General features: G+C 38.0%; 1 protein-coding gene across 2 annotated transcripts in view; it reads left to right on the forward strand.

The window, feature by feature from the left end:
• mtx2 (metaxin 2) overlaps nucleotides 1–17,591 on the forward strand; it is a 60,571-nt gene that overhangs the window by 19,882 nt on the left and 23,098 nt on the right. Inside the window, exons 2-3 of one of the 2 annotated variants that reach the window (XM_078403992.1) lie at nucleotides 5,739–5,786; nucleotides 6,528–6,574. In XM_078403992.1, coding sequence (XP_078260118.1) covers nucleotides 5,739–5,786; nucleotides 6,528–6,574 — 95 coding nt within the window. The remainder of the gene's footprint in view (nucleotides 1–5,738; nucleotides 5,787–6,527; nucleotides 6,575–17,591) is intronic. The other variant, XM_078403993.1, reaches the window with a different exon arrangement.

Here is a 17,591-nt window from a genome sequence, read left to right on the forward strand (position 1 = left end):
CCGGACTGATTGCACGAGGTGACAAGGCATGGAAAACTGCATGCCGATGTCTTGCAAGAGGTTCAGTGGACCAGAATTGTTATCGACAATGGATGTGGTGTGCACTTCTATATCAGCCTCTAGTAACCCAGGGTGATGAAGTATGTTTCTGCTTCCCAAAGAGCTCTTCTAAATGTGAGGAGAGGAACAGCATTGGATCATGCTATGGCCATCAAGGAACAGCATCTGTTTTCCAGCAGGTTTTCTCTCCGCTTTGCAGGGTTCTGGAGCCTGCTGTCTTAGTTGTGCACATTGGTACGTAAATATCTGCTGAGTTCCTTGAAGAGTTCCAGTGATGTCCTGTCTTTTCTCAGGATGTCATGGTTTCTCCTCCCTTACAGACAGTGCTGCCTTTTGTCCCCCACAGATAGCTTTTCAAGATTGCAGCCACTCCTGAAAAGTAGTAGAGCTGGTAGAACAAGAGATAGTTATTGTTTTTGGCGTGTATATGTATGGGTTAACTTTGACCTAATTGAAAGATCTTTTATTTTCAGATAATATTTGTTTATATACTGAATAAAGCATTTTTGTTTAACTTTTATACAATGCAATATGGCAACATTTTCCAGAACAATGACTGGGGATTCTCAAGAGGGATGGATTCAGGCGTTGTGCACCACTACCTTCTTGCAGTCTGAAGCACCAGATTCTGTAGGGAGAAGGAAACCTCAGAACTTGTGGTTCATGAGGCAGCAGAGCCATCATCACTAAGACATTTGCAGTCATCACAGCAACAACTACCACTGCATCTGGATATGAGGATAGTGTTATTGATGAGTCGATATCTGTTGATGGGGAGGGATGGAACAATGATTCCACATTAAAAGACAGTTAAGTAATACGGGTTAGGAAATGCAAGCTTTTATCGAGTGGCTTTTAAACACATTGTATCTGACTGTGGAGAATTCCAGCAGGAATAGACTTGCATAATTTATGCTTAATGTGGAATAATGTTGAACAATTTTGAACTAATAAGATTGAAATGTTAAAGCAACAATGAGCTTCCTTACTACTAAAAAAAGATAAGCAACTTGAAGGTGTACTTTAGCAAGGAACATAGAAAAGTGCAGCACAGGAATGGGCAATTCGACCCACCATACCAGTGTTGTACGTGACGACAAGGTGAACTAACCTCATCTTACTGCACATGATTCATATTACTCCATTCCCTGCATATCCAGATGCCTATATAAAAGCCCCTCAAACGGCGTTATCATATCTACCTCCATTATCTCTGGCAGCACATTCCACGCACCCACAGTGTGTAAATGCTCATTTAAACATTGCCCCTCTTACCTTAACCCTATGTTCTTTTGTCTTTGATACTTCACCCTGGGGAAAAGATTTGACTGTTTACCTTACTATTGCTTATATACTTCTTGACAAGAGAATCTGTTTCATGTGGCTCATCTCCCTTTTGAAATCCTGCATATCTGAGAAGTAACAAGATTACAAAAATAAAAACCTGAGAATTAATGGTTCATGAGTCAGCACAGCCATTTCATTTCCAACGCAATGTCATTATTAGCAACGTCTTTGATTGGAATGGTCAGAGATTTGATGCACAGTTCTGATGAAGGGTCGCTGACCTAAAATGCTGCTTTTTTTTTTCTGTTTGTAGCACTTTAGATTTGTGGCTGCTTCTTGGCTGCAAGCAAGAAAATCACAATATTTTGAAGGAATGGTGATGTTTTGATGAGTTTTGGCACTTTGCATCTAAAATAATTAATATTTGTCCATTATGCTGTAATGTTGTAGTTAATCTACCAGCGAAATGATGAATATTATCGCATCACATCTTACTGATTCATCAATTTCCAAAAAGGAACGGTTAGCTTTTATCACATTCATCATGACAGTGTGAACCCTGACACATGATGTGAGAAAATGAAGAGTTGTCTGACTCCTGCGGGATGCCCTATGTTAACCACTGGGAACTTCTGCTTGTTGTCAACAATGACCTGAACATTGAGACAATACCCTTGGGCTTTATAAGGAGTTCTGTATTCTGAATGGGACTCCATAGTGGATAAGTGGACCAGTGGGTGTAGTGTGCGCTGACCTAAACTTTGGGGAAGCCAATAATGTTGCATATCCGCTTTGACTGCACAAAGGGAAAAGTAGGTGGTTATTTCTCTTGGAATATAGAGAAATAGTGACCTTCATAAACAATGCGATATACCATGGATCACTCAGTTGGGGTTTAATGTGAAAATGTGGGCTTGTTGCTTGAGGAGTGGGTAAGCAGTCTATACTCTTGACTTTTGAAGCAATGAGGTGGTCTCATTGAAATGTACAATTCTTTTCAGTGGCTTAACAGCATTGATGTAGAGTTAATATTTTTCTTGGCTAGAGTGAGGGGTTGATGTCTCCAAAATTTAGATTTAACCATTCAGAACAAAGATAACGTTTTTCACATTGAGCATGGAGTATCTTAGGAATTTTCAACTCAAGGGGATAGTGGAGGCTAAATTGTTGAGTATATTCAAGGCTGGTGATACATTTTTAGATGCTGGAGAATAAAATGATGACTATCGTGCAGCAAAGAGGTCAAATGTAGTCATGTTCTTATTCAATGGAGTAAACAGGCAGAAGGGCCTTTTCATGTACCTATTTGTCAAGTAATGTTCTTATTAATGAGTCCAGAATCACAAATGGACAAAGTAAGGATGACTCATATCCTTCCATGAAATACATTAATGAACCAGGTTGGTTTTTAAGGAGTCATTACCATTATTGACACTTTCTTTAAAACTCCATATCTATTTAATTGAATGCTAGTTCCTCAATTGCTGTTGTGGGATTTGCGTTTTTGGCTGAATGATCTAGCATGGAAGGTAGTCCAGGAACATAACCACAATGCAACTTTTTGCCTGCTTTTGTCGCACTTCCTTTTTTCTGAAAGTGGGGTTTCAGTCTCGGGAGCAACTTTTGGAGCTGCATGGCTATTAAGTAGGATGCATTTTTTAGCTCATATGTACTATGATTTTTTTGATAGTTTAGAGAGATAATGTTTTGAACAAGGGATAGGATACCAGTTAGGCAGGCAGCTTTATTTTGGATAATGTTGAACTTCTTGAGTATTATTGGAGTTGCATTCATTCAATCAAGTGTTTATCCCGTAATTTCTACATACCATATCTGCACAGTTGAATCAAAGGTTCTGGGGAAAGAGGAGGAATGAGGACTTGAGATGTGCCGAATCAGTCATGATCCAACTAATCAGCAGAGCTGTCTCAAGGAGCTGGGAGGCCTACTCATATCCCAACTTTTGTGGCCTTCTCTTTCTGAGATGCAAGACTATTTTTGAGAGAGATTTCCCCCCTCAATTCCTCTTACTTGTTGAATCTGGGATTCTTGGTGCCATATTTGGTCAAATGTTCACTTGATACAAAGGGCAGATGTTCTCATCATGCTCTCATTTTATCTCTCACTCATGTCTAGACCACAATAAAGAAAGGAGCAGACAGAACCTAAAATGAATCTTGGTAATGTGACTGGTCTTATGATATTATTTTCCATTAGTTTGCTGATGATTGGGAGGATACTGTCCATTATTTAGCCAGATTCGACGTCCAGCAATTTGTGGACATGACGTAATTGGGCAACTTTCTGCATTATATGTCTGTGTTTTAAAAGAGATGCACTTCTAAAGCACATCTTTGACTCTTAATGCAGCCATTATATTGTTAGGTCCTTAGCCTTTTTTTTATCCAGTACTCTCAGCTATTTCTTGACAATACGTGGAGTGAATTGAATTGGTTTAGACCATAGGAACATAGAAACATAGAAAATAGGTGCAGGAGGAGGCCATTTGGCCCTTCGAGCCAGCACCGCCATTCATTGTGATGATGGCTGATCATCTAGAATCAGTAACCTGTGCCTGCCTTCTCCCCGTATCCATTGATTCCACTAGCCCCTAGAGCTCTATCTAACTCTCTTTTAAATTCATCCAGTGAATTGGCTCCCACTGCCTTCTGTGGCAGAGAATTCCACAAATTCACAACTCTCTAGGTGAAAAAGTTTCTTCACACCTCAGTTTTAAATAGCCTCCCCTTTATTCTTAGACGGTGTCCCCTGATTCTGGACTCCCCCAACATTGAAACATTTTCCCTCCATCTAGCTTGTCCAGAAGTCCTTTTATAATTTTATAAGTCTCTACAAGATCCCCTCTCATCCTTCTAAACTCCAGTGAATACAAGCCTAGTCTTTCCAATCTTTCCTCAAATGACAGTCCCTGAGGAAAGATTGGAAAGACGTGATCCTAATCCTCTGATTTGGGATCATGTAGAAGCTGAGATGGATTGTCCATTTGGCACTTCTGGCTGAAGATGGTTTCAAAAGTGTTGTTTTGTATCTTTACCAGGTTGGCACTTCATTTTTAGGTTTGATTGATGCTGTGCCTGCATGTCCTTCTGCATTCCTCCCGGAACCTTGGTCCCTGCATGATTATGGTGGAGCAGGGAGGTATATACTACACAGGAGTTTACAGGTGGTGATAGAATGCATTTCTTACATTGTGGTGGGACGTAATTATGATACTTTTAATGTAAGGTGTGTGTTCTGAGGGGGAAAATCAGTTCAATGCTGTCCCATTTAGTATAATAGTTGCGATGTGCTATGTCGGTAGATCGTTACTGAACTTGGGTTGTAAATCCACCTATAATGTTCATGGGCAGAAGTTCAAGATTTCCACCACCTTTTATAAGGAAGTGCATTCCATCATTATGTGTTGGCTACCTCAACATTTGTTCTTCCTTCTGGATTTTTCTGAGAGGAAGTAGTTATGTCGATCAATTAGATCACTTAATCAATATTCCAGGAAATTCGGGCCTCATAAATTAACACTTTTGTGGCACAAAACAGTTGTGGTGAATCTGCATGCACCCATATCCTTCTGGTTAATGCCTGAACTGAAAATGGAGCCAGATGGAGTCTAACCAGACTCCGACACAATTCCTCACTCAAGTGGAATAAGAGCCAACTTTTTAACCATTTATATTATTTTGGAAAGCTAACATAATCATTTATGTATTTGGACAGCTAAACCACTCTTCATCCACTAACCATTTAGAAATTATTCTGATTTTTCTTGAGTCCATAGTAGCCTTACCTTTGACCAGTCAATATCAGTTTGCAAATTTTCATTGCCATCTTCACTACTTATTGTGCCTCCTAACTTAAGAGTCATCAGCAAACCGATAACCCAAATAATATTAAAATTGTTCAATCTGTTTATCATTAAAGACTCTTGATGCTTCTATCAACTTCACCAATTTCATGAATGGAATGTAATTGACTATTTCATTTCTGTGGCTGTACCAAATCTGTTAAGACCTAAAAGTGATAATTTAAAACATCAGGAGTTAAATATGTTTTTCTATGTAGGATGTTGTAGAGTTAAGATTTTCTGGTTAGGATGTTGTAATGTCGTGTAATTATTCTTTAAAACAAATCAAATCTTTTTTGTTTCAACATTTAGGATTATCAGCTGACGTTTTCAATGATTGAAATCATGGAATGTAGTGTATAATTAAGATCTGGGAACTAAGTAAATGCAGCTTGTACTGTACCATTTTGTTTCAACAAATATGGACAATTATCCTCGGAAATAGGGTCAACTGTATCAAATTCAGAAATATATTCCGTGCCTGGGCATTTCACTTGCTGTACTAATTCAGTGTATTGTATTTTCACAGCAGCAGAGCCTTGGCCTGAAAATGCAATACTTTTCCAACCATTGAAAGGTAGGTATTGTGTTTTGGAATTAATCCTCTTCTTTCTATTGTGATGCAAGAACAACAAATGATTGCCACCTATTTTTCTTTGTAATTATTATTTAGTAAAAGCTTCAGAATGTTCTGGTAAGTTTTAATATTTGGTACCGTTTCATCTTACCATGAGTTTTTATTGACTCGCCATTTACAGAAAATAAAATCATGAAATCTAGCTCTCATAATTCATTATTGAATTATTATATCAGTTGGTATTATTAGCTGGGTGTAAAATGCTATGATAAACATCTTCTTGTTGGCTTTTCCAACAGTTGAGAAATATGTTGGATTTCTCAGATATTTAAATGTTATGGCAAACATGGCTCTTGTTATAAAAAACTTAAATGCTTCACATTGGCAGAGACAGTTCAGGTTTCCTTTAGCAGCTCTTCATATATCATCAGCTCATGTTATGGCCCCCATTTGGGGCACGCAGCCTGCTCCAGTTGTCAGAAGACTGCAAAGTAATGAAGACTAATAGGTTGCTGCCCCAGTCCTCTAAACCAAGGATTTTTTATTGCAGTGAACTTGTCATCTTTCTTTCTTCTGACAGACTGAAATGTTTTATAATATTAGCTTCAAATAGATTTTAAGAACAATATGAGAGACTTTTCCTGTTTCAAGCAGTGCAAAATAGATTGCGGCGTATTAATGAGCAGATACAGGTGATAAAATTACCTTCCAAATGACTTTTGCCTTCTCATTATCATGCAGGGGAACAGATTTTGCTGTCAGATAATGCTTCATGCCTCGCTGTTCAGGTAAGAAAATATGATGGCGTTCTTGGTATTAAAGATCAATTAACTGGGTGTGATGTAAAATCTCCCCTTCATTGCATGAATTTAAGATAGAAAGAAACCCAAATAGTAGGATAATTCTCAGGAAACATATTAAAGCTTGCTTACATTTAAAAACATGTTCAATTTGTTGAAGAACGGCTGGAAAAAAATGCATTATGTTGTGACTTGGTGTTTAATAAGAACAAACGATAATCCTAAAATGTGAAAATTGTATATAATTTTATAGGGCTTTTTATTAAATATTGTCAATCCTGAAAAGTTGAGGATTTGCAATTACTAAAAAAAAATGTCTATTGCTAGATGGCAGTTAAGTCTTTTAGATATCATTTGTATTAAACCTTTCAGGATATGTTTTCAGTTGGGCTTTACAGCCACATTGAATTTTGGCAAGCTTGTATTTTTTTCTATGTAGGCTTAAAGGGAGCTGAGATTTTTGTTTTGTGTAGTAAATTATTGGGATCTGGATTTCAGTAATTGATAGAAGCAGATTCATTAGCAGCATTCATGGAAATTAGCTCTGTGCCCAAAATGGAAACATTTGCAGAACTATCAGGAAGGAGCAGAGAAGATGACTAATTGAAAAACTCTTTCTAACAGCCAGCACCGGCACAATGATGTAAACAGCATGCTCTCTGCATGATTCTAAATATAACAATGTATTTTAGAAATAATTGCTTATTTATAAAGCTCATAAAATTTATATTGCATACAATTTATCTTGTGCATTTATTGATATAACTCTGGTTTCTTTTGTCGGGGTCTATGTTGTGATACCAATTGTCTTAATTTGTTTTCATTTACATAAGTAATTTTTATAATTAATTTCAATTATGATTATTGCATATTTAAGAGACTGGAGTAGGATAAGCATTGGTCTTGTTCTTTTACAAGATTATCATGAGATATTAGGCCATTCCGCCCATCAAGTGTAAGCCATTCAATCATGGCTGATCTATCTCTTCCTCCTAGCCCCATTCTCCTGCCTTCTCCCCATAACCTCTGACATCCGTACTAACCAAGAATCTATACATCTCTGCCTTAAATATATCCTCTGACTGCCTCCACGGCCTTCTATGGCAAAGAATTCCACAGATTCACCACCCTCTGATTAAAGAAATTCCTCCTCAATTCCTTCTTAAAAGAATGTCCTTTAATTCTGCAGCTCTTACCTCTAGTCCTAGACCTCTCACTGGTGGAAACATCCTCTCCACATCCATTCTGTCCATGCCTTTCACTATTCTGTATGTTTCAATGAGGTTTCCCCTCATTCTTCTAAACTCCAGCGAATATAGGCCCAGTGCCATCAAACGCTCATCATATGTTATTTTTATATAATTTTATAATAAAGATGTACATTAAGTTAGAAGAACTGTAAAATAAAAGAATCCCCAAACCATTCCTTTTATAGGATCTTTTTACGTGTCATCTCTTGAATTCCTTTGAAGGTTAAAAAAACGCATATTCAAAGCTTCTGTAAAAGTTTCTCTTTTTGCAAAGATTTTAAGTTATTAAATGGAAAAAATTCAAAACTCTCAATGAACTTTAAAATAATATGAGATATTTTCAAACTTACCAAACCATTTTATATTAAGAGCATAAACGATAGAATTTAGGAGGAGGCCAGAAGACCTTTTGAAAGCATGCTGCACCATTCAATAAGATAATGAACTCACTGGTCATGACAAATCTACTTCATAAACTTTCCTAACCAATTTCCATATTCCTCAATTCCCATTGGGCTTCTTCCATAATTGATTATACATATAGTAGATGAGAAAAATGGAAGTTAAAAAAAAAAAACACAGGAGAATATAATAATTATGAGATATAAGGTACTTCTTAACCAGAAATAAAAATAGTTGGAAATATTCAGCAGGTCATTCAATGGAAGTGGAAACAGAATCAACGTGAACCAAGGATAAAGAAGCCATTGAATGACTTATTGGATGATATTTTAAGAACCAATGGGGAGCAGCGAGCAAAAGGGAAGGCTTGTAATAGAATAGATTGCCAGATGGATTAAGCAGCAGTAAAAAATGATAGATCATGGACCGATGAGGTATGAAAAAGAGAATCATTATCCATGTTTGCTCAAAATCTGAAATAAAAACAAAATATGTTGGAAATGCTCATTATCCACAATTATTGAAATTCATGTTAAATCCAGAAAGCAGGTGTATGTCTTTTTGTTAAGTGTGATATTAATCGTTAAGCTTCTGTTGAGCTTTGTTGGAGCAGTGTCAGATTGAGGTCAGTTTCATCAGTGTGGGAACATTCAAAAAGGAATTGGATATGCTGTGGAAATGGAAATAATTTCAGGACTAACAGGACAGAGCAAAGAAGTTAATTTATTAAAAAGCTATTTTGAAAAGCCTACACCTGCATGAGTCTAGTACCAGCATATTTTGCAGCTTATTGATTGCTTAAGTAACCCATCAAATATATATTATGCAATTATTTTTCAAATGTAAGGCAATCTGAAGCCTGGGGCTATTTTTGTAAATTAAACAGGGGATGTTCTGCAAAGTGGTCACCCAGTCTATGTTTGATCTTTGTGGTTTACTTAATTGAAAGAAGCCTTTGAATCACTGATTCATCTAGCATGTGCATTTCTGACTCTGCTTGATGAGAAGTTGCACTGTTGGACATCTGACATTTTCTTTTTTTTAAACTTCAGATAATTTTGTTTCTTCCATGCAACTCCTATATATCGGTGCGACCAAGCATAGACTCGGCGATCGTTTTGCCGAATACTTAGGCTCAGTCCGCCTTGGCCTACGTGATCTCCCGGCTGGCAAACATTTTAACTCCCTTTCCCATTCTAATATTGACTTATTTGTCCTGGGCCGCCTCCACTGTCAGAGTGAATCCCCGCTCAAATTGGAGGAACAGCATCTCATTTTTCGCTCGGGCAGCTTACAACCAAGTGGTATGAATGTTGATTTCCCTAATTTCAAGTAACTCCCCCATTCCCTCCCCTCCTCCTCCACCCTATTCATCATACCAGTTCCACTGTTCACATCCTGGTATTGGTCTTGTTATCAGACATTCCCCAGCCCACAATGGGTCATTTATGGGGTCCACCCTTCCTGAGGTCATCTGTGTCGGCCCTGATTTGTTCTGGCCTTTTCTCGTCTCCATTTTAAATGATAGAAAAAGTTTGCACATCCTAAGCTAAATACCTTAAAAGGAATATGATAGCCAGCTGAAGGACTTTGTGGAAGGAGTTTGAAACAGAGTCGAGGATAAGTTAGCAATAGTAGAGTGAAAAGAATGTAAAGCGGAGAATAATTAGATATCGGGAGTGGAGACCGTTTGTAGTAGAAAGTGTTGGAGATTAATCAAGCCAATGGATGGATGGAGGTAAAATTTACTTAGTTCTTTGGGATCTGTAAGCCAGGGTGAAGGGAATGAGTGTACTTAATTTTGTGAGAAAGATGTAAAGTACTGGAGTAAAGCTGCATCTCTGGAGAACACGGATAGGTGACGTTTCGAGTCGGGACCCTTCAGACTTCGAAGGATGGTGCCTGACCTGCTGAGTTATTCCAGCACTTTGTCTTTTTTTGTAAACCAGCATCTGCAGTTTCTTGTTTCTACTTCATGGACTTCGTGTCCTGTAACATGATTTGTATTCTAAATTATTTTAACAGATAGGGTTGGGATGTGTGGAGCATTTCATTGAGAGATTGAGAGAGATTACATCTTGAAATGATTTAAGAGATAGCACTTAAGGATATGTAGAGAACGAAATAACGCATAGGACAGAGTAAACCACTTTAACACGAATATGTGGCAGGAAGTGGTGTTTTGAATTGAACAATATACCATATTTCTTGTGCTCAGATATATCTGGAGGTTATCACCGAGTGAAGTAACTGTGGAGAGGAGGTGTGGGGTTGATGCCAGAGATGATGAGCTGAGATGGCTAATAACATCCAGATAGAGGTGTTTAAATGACAGTCAAAATTGAAAGACAATCTACTAATTTTTCCACCCGAAATACAATGCAAACTATGTTAAATTGTGTATATATGGATTCCCAACTAAAGCCTCAAAATAGCAAAATGCATTCATTATACATTGCATTCCCTGTTGTGTTATATGCAGTATTTAATCTGGATTTGAAAATCTGTTTCACTAAATCAGAATTCTTATGTTTAGGAAATGATAATCTGTACGTATGTACTGTATGAGATGACAAAACAAATATGGTAATCCTAAAATTACTGGTGAATGTACAGTGTCTTAATTTATCATTTCTAGACTTCATTTGTCCAAATACAGAACAGCAAAAAGATTGCATTATATCATTTGTACAGGTCGTGGTGACATAAGCCAGATTGATTTCATATATGATTGTAGCTTGATGGTAAATTACATTCACACGATTGTAGAAATTTGTTACATTATTTAAAATAGTATTTAATGTAATTAGCTTCTTAATTTGTGATAAACTGCAAATACAGCCATTAGACTAACCAGATCAGAAATTTATTCTGACTCAGAAATGAAGAATGATGCAATGCGTTTTTCATTTGTATCCATAAACACATTAGTTTAATTATAGTCCACATTATGGTAAAATCTGAAGTGATGTTTGGAGAACAGCAGATGAATTATTTTTAGTAAGCTAAAACTTTCAAAATTGTGTTTGATTAACTGTTATATGCATACCTATAATAAACTTGAATATAATGTGACATGCATTTTACACCCTGTAGTGTAGAACATATGGTACATGAAAATGACTCCATAGCATTTGGATTTGCTTTGAGTTTCCATTCTGCTGCACTGTTTGAAGCCTCCCAGTGAACATTCAAGACTAATGAGCTTGTTCACCCCAACAGTCCTTTCAGGTTAGGCAGAGGTTCACTTGCACCTACTCCTACCTCATCTACTGTATCCGTTGTTCAAGATGTGGACTCTTATACATCGGCGAGACCAAACGTAGACTGGGCGATCGTTTTGCTGAACACCTTCGCTCAGTCCGCCTCGACCAACCTGATCTCCTTGTAGAATAAAATGACAGTATGATTGGATTGGAGGTGTGTGTCATTAGTTCTTTGGAAGTTCATTATGCTCCCTTGTTCGGGTCTCGACCCGAAACGTCTCCAGAGATGCTGCCTGTCCCGCTGAGTTACTCCAACATTTTTTGTCTACCTTTGATTTAAACCAGCATCTGCAGATCTTTCCTGCACATACCTGATCACCTGGTTGCCAAATTCCCATTCCCATTCCAACATTGAACTTTCTGTCCTAGGCCAAATGGAGATTGTCGGAGTGAGGCTAATTGCAAATTGGAGGAAGAGCATCACATATTTTGCTTGGGCAGCTTACAACCCAGTGGTATGAATATTGATTTCTCTAACTACAATTAATCCCTGCATTCCCTCTCTCTCCATCCTTCCCCCACACAAGTCGCACAAGGTTCCTATTTTCACCTAGCAAACAGCTAACAATGGTCTATTTCCTTTAGCATCGTTACTTTTTTGCATAACTTTCATTCATTTGTTCTACATCCCTCTACATCACTGTCAATATCTCTCTTTTCCCTGACTAGTCTGAAGAAGGGTCTTGACCCGAAACGTCACTCATTCCTTCGCTCCAGAGATGCTGCCTGTCCCGCTGAGTTACTCCAGCATTTTGTGTCTATTTTTGGTTTTCACCAGCATCTGCAGTTCCTTCCTACACATTTTATCCTCCTCTACTTGTTTTACTTTATTCAAATAGAGGCTGTGTGCTAGAGTTTGTTAACGGTGTTGGTAGGGTCAGAAATGCTGTTAGAGCGTGGGGCTATTCTTGTGTTGTCAATTCATTGAGGCTGTTTGTTGAACCTCAAAATTATGGTGCTACTATGCAGTTTCCAGTGGATACTTTTGCCGTCTTCCCTGCAACAGCATGTATTTTGTGAAGTAGTACATTCCAATTTGAGACCTGCATCTAATTTCAAGATTTATGTCCCATTTTCAAATTAATATGAATATGGTAAACAGTGACTTTTAATATTGGAAATTAAGTTTCTCGCTGATGTTCATGATGTTTACTTATTATTGGTGACAACTTTGTTCCTTGTGCAGACAGGTGATTTATTTTATTTAAAGCAAATTTCTGGTGAGAGGTTTTATACATAAGACTTGTTATTATTGTTCTGTTGTTAAATCAGTTGGCTGTGACAAGTTGTGTCGGAAGGAACTGCATGTGCTGGTTCACACTGAAGATAGACACAAAATGCTGGAGTAAATCAGCGGGTCAGGCAGTATCTCTGGAGAAAAGGAATAGGTGGCTTTTTGGGTTGAGACCCAAAACGTCACCTATTTCTTTTCTCCAGAGATGCTGCCTGACCCGCTGAGTTGTTCCAGCATTTTGTCTATCTTCAGCTATGACAACCTGCTTATTTCACATTGTGAGTTTTAGTCAAACTTTTTGTTTTCTACAATGTTTACAAACTCCATTTTCTTTGTGGTGCTGAGTATTTAATAGAATTGTTTTGTTTTCTGGGAAGTGTTTTTCCTTCTCCTGCAATCAGATTTAATTTCCATGTAATTGTAGAAAAATAATAACAGTATTGTTGGATTGGAGGTGTGTGTCATTAGTTCTTTGGAAGTTCATTATGCTCCTCATTTGTGACATTTACAGTGCTGCAAAAGCTTGGTAACTAGTGAAAGCATCTAATCGGCTGATTATGAAGATATATTGAAATTTGTAATGACTGATTTGTGAAGATTATCTTTAGGGAGTGTCACATATCTAATGATTTCTGATTACTTTATGCAAAGATCTGATGTTTTACCATGTAAGAATTATGTTTTAAATTTCAAAATAACTGATAAAACCAAGATTTTTATTGTAAATCTCTACCCAAAGTGCAATTTTAAAGGAATTGCAGATTCTTTAGTATTTAGCCTAGAAAATAAATTTTATTTGGGCCTGGACCATCAGTGCCAAGTATTTCTTTACTCACTTGCTCACACACTTCTCTCTCTGTTTGGAGGTCTGGTTCAAAAACAGCAATGAGGCACGGTGGGGAGAGCTTGTGGACAGATCATGGTGCATGGGCTCATTTCACAAGTTGGTGATTGTAGTGGGGCCAGGTTTGCTGACCTGCCTGAGGAGCCCGACAGTGAGAAATTGTTGCTTGCTTGTTGGGACCGGCATCTGGGGTTGGATTACATAAAGTAGTGAGGCAAGTGTCATAGGAGTGAGAGAGATTGATGTAGTGCTCTTGCCAAACTATCTTCTGGCCAACATTGCATTGTGCCTTTCCATTCACTCCCTGATCCTTACTGAAGCTGATGAATTGAGAGGGACAGTGTTTTTAATAAGAGCAAGAGAGATTATTCGCAAGTATAAAACACAATTAATTGGTATAATAAATTTCTAGTTAGGGTAAATAATCTTGCACTGTACTTTCCCCACCTGAGCATGAAGTGAATGCCGTTGTTTGCAAATAATTTATATTGTCAACAAGTCAATATTAATTTTCTGTCTGTCTGTTGTTTGCAACACAAATGAAGTTCATCCTGCAATTCAGGAGTGGTCTTGCATGAAGGTTGTTACATGAAGAATTTTGATTGTAAATTTCTACTCTGGATATTTTGAAGTGAAAGGGAGAAGAATGAGCAGTTGGCATTATTTAGCTGTACATAATGTTTCAAAAGTAGACTACAATTTTTAACACTACTATCTTGATGGATTCATTTCTGGAGATTTTGTGTAGGTTGGCTTCTGGAATCTGAGATTCACTGGCAAGATCAGTCAGCACATTGCCCATCTCCATTTGAAGCTGCCTGTTTGAACCATTGCAGTTTTCTGAGAAAATAGTTTCTAGATCATTCAAGAACACTGATTAAGAATCTTTCCAAATAACGTGTTAAATACGTGCCTCGGTGGGCATAATGGTCGATGTTGACGAGTTGGGTCGAAGATCCTGCTTCCTATATGGCATTTGTCGCTTCCAGAGTTGGAACAGGTGATGATGACTGAGTCGGAGGGTTATGAGATATTTGCATATCCCATTGGGGCAGTTACTGAGATGCCAGGCTTTTTTCTTGACAACAAAGATCTGCCCATTACCTTCAATTATCCATCAACTCTCTCAGGAGCTTGAGAACAGAAGTATTTCTTTAGCCAGAGGATGGTGAATCTGTGGAATTCATTGCCATAGAGGGTGGTGGAGGTTATTGATTATTTTAAAGACGGAGAATGACAGATTCTTGATTAGTAAGGGTGTCAAGGGTTACGGGGAGAAAGCAGGAGAATGGGGTTGAGAGGGAAAGATAGATCAACCATAATTGAATAGCAGAAGGAGGTCTTGAACCACTGGTCGAAGTGTCTGGAGACCACGCTTTTCGGCATTATCCAAAGACACATTTGCTCTCTCTGGAGTTTGCACGTTCTTCCTGTGACCTTGTGGATTTCCTCCAGGCACTCTGGATTCCTCCCACATCCTAAAAACATGCAGGTTTGTACGTTAATTAACCTCTGTAAAATTGCATGTAATATCTAGGGAGTGGATGAGAAAGTGGGATAACATAGAACACGTGTAAACGTATGATAAATGGTCGGCATGGACTCAGTGGGTCAAAGGGCTGTGTCCATCTAAGTAAACATTTATAATTGGACAGAGTAATAGATTGTTAATGACTATTTGAATTGGTGTTGGACAAAATTATGGGGAAAGCCTTGTACCGTCGTGAAATGGAATAAAAATATGTCCAACTTTTCTCAATGGAGGGCTCTAGAAGGAGGGCTATGTATTTAATACATCAGATGTATGCTTTCCTAATGGATTATGTTTAAATTAGATAGATTTCTTTTTGTTTAAGGTGTTTTGAGAGCTTATTGCAAGAGATTGAGGGAAAGGTGGCTGCAGTAATAACTAATATAAGGAAAAGGAAAAGGAACAAGTAAATTGTTCGGGGGTAAATTCCAGGCTTGAATTTTTTTTAATTTTGAGAGAGAGGTGTGTGTCTGAATGTCTTTAGACAACAATTTGCTTCCAATAGACTAGTGATTTATAATTTATTAAGTTTGGTTGCACCAATTCCACACAATCCCCATTTCACTTACTGCTTGATACTGCAAGAGAAAAGTTACTGCTTGATACTGCAAGAGATACCGGAAGAGAGAATTGACAGACCTCCATTATACAATTCAGTATTAATAAGCAGTAATAAGGTAAACTGTGTTGTGTGTTCTTAAAACAATTATTTCAGAAAGGTGTTAAACTATTTTTTATTGGGGTTAGAATTATTTTTGTCTTATGTTAAAAATGCCTTGTATTGTGCTACCCCTCTTATTTATCAGCTTGTTCAATGATCAACTCAGCAGGAAAGATAAGCCTGAAGTAGAGGTTATTGCCCACGGGCGTTTAAAGTGCAATTTGGGATTTTCCTGCTTGGCAAAATCTATCCATTCGAGGTGCACAGTTTGACAGTTTTGAAACCCAAGGAGGTATTTCTAAAGTGTATGACTAACTTTGTGAAGTTGAAATTTGTAGGTAAGTAAGGTAGCTGCTCTGAGCACTTGAAAAAATCTTCTGGCATTGATTAGTTGGTGGTTAGTTAATTTTTGGCAAGTCTTGAGTGTTTTAGTTTCTATGAAGTGAGAGTTCCTGATTTGATGTTTATTCTACCTATCTATATTTGAGCCACAAGAAACTGCAGATGCTGGAATGGTGCGCAAAGCATGAAGTGTTAGTGAAACAGGTCAGGCAGCATCTGTGGAGGAAATAGCCAAAGAGTGTTTCAACTGATTGGGTAGAGGGTGAAAGCTGGAAAGGGATGGTGTGGGACAAATCCTGGTAAGTGATAGCTGGATACAACTAGGGGAGGGGCAACTGACAGATAGTGACACAAGGTGAAAAGGAGACAAAAATGGTGACAGATAGGGAAAGAAGAGGAGGAGTGAAATATAAAGAGGAAAGGATAAAACGAAGTATTGGGATTAGGAGAAGGGAAAGGGATCGTGGACAGAGTGGGCTGACTGGGATGCATGTGACAAAATTGGAAGGGAGCAAGGGAAAGAGGGTATTACTTGAAAATGGAGAATTCATTGTTCATACACTTGGGTTGTGAGCTACCCAAGCGGAATATGCGATGCTATTCCTCCAGTTTGTGTGTAGCTTCGCTTAGACAATGGGGAGGCCCAGGGCACAGAGGTTGGTATGGGAATGGAAAGAGGAGGGTAAAATGGTTGTCAACTAGGTGCTCCTTGGCGGACTGAGTGCAAGTGCTCAGCAAAACAATTGCCTACTCCATGCTCGGTCTTGCAAATGCAAAGGAGGCCATGCAATAGACACATATGGCCTGACTCTTGCAATGGGGGAACGTGTGACCCCACTGGCAATGGTGAATGTCATGGATAAAGTAACTGAAGACAACTAGCAGGAAGTTCATGCATGCCCACAAGACTGCTTAGTTGTGTGAGGAGTTGGAAGCGGGAACGAGCCAAAGGCAGCATATGGGGAGATCAAAAGTGTAGAGCTGTATAGAAAAATAAGACGTAATATTCATCCCAGTCATCCTGACATTCTGAGCTCCTCCCACAGTTTGTGTTTTGAACTTGATTGGGCCAATATGAATAAATGTGAAAGGCAACTTTCTATGTAATGAGTAAAATTGGAGAGACAAATTTGGTGTACCTCAAGCAATCATTTTGATGGTAATTTTTTTGTTTAATAATACTGTATTGAACATTTAAAAAAACCAGTATCTTGTGTGAAATAAATTAACTGATTTATGTTAGTATAAAAAAAATTGTGATTTATTTTCGTGTGGGAAATAGAGTGTATGCTACTAGATGGCTATGAACAAACTAGTAGCTACTGCATTTCCTGGTCACAAAACATGCCCAGTTTGAAGAGTCCATTACAAGAGTGACTCTGTATTTAGAATGGCTGATACCATGGAATTAGTTATTTTGTGTTTGACCGAGGGTATAGAAACCTTGAAACCTTGAAATAAGATCACTGCACAGT

Source organism: Rhinoraja longicauda, chromosome 8, assembly GCF_053455715.1.
Source record: "Rhinoraja longicauda isolate Sanriku21f chromosome 8, sRhiLon1.1, whole genome shotgun sequence".
NCBI classification, from domain to species: Eukaryota; Metazoa; Chordata; class Chondrichthyes; order Rajiformes; family Arhynchobatidae; genus Rhinoraja; species Rhinoraja longicauda.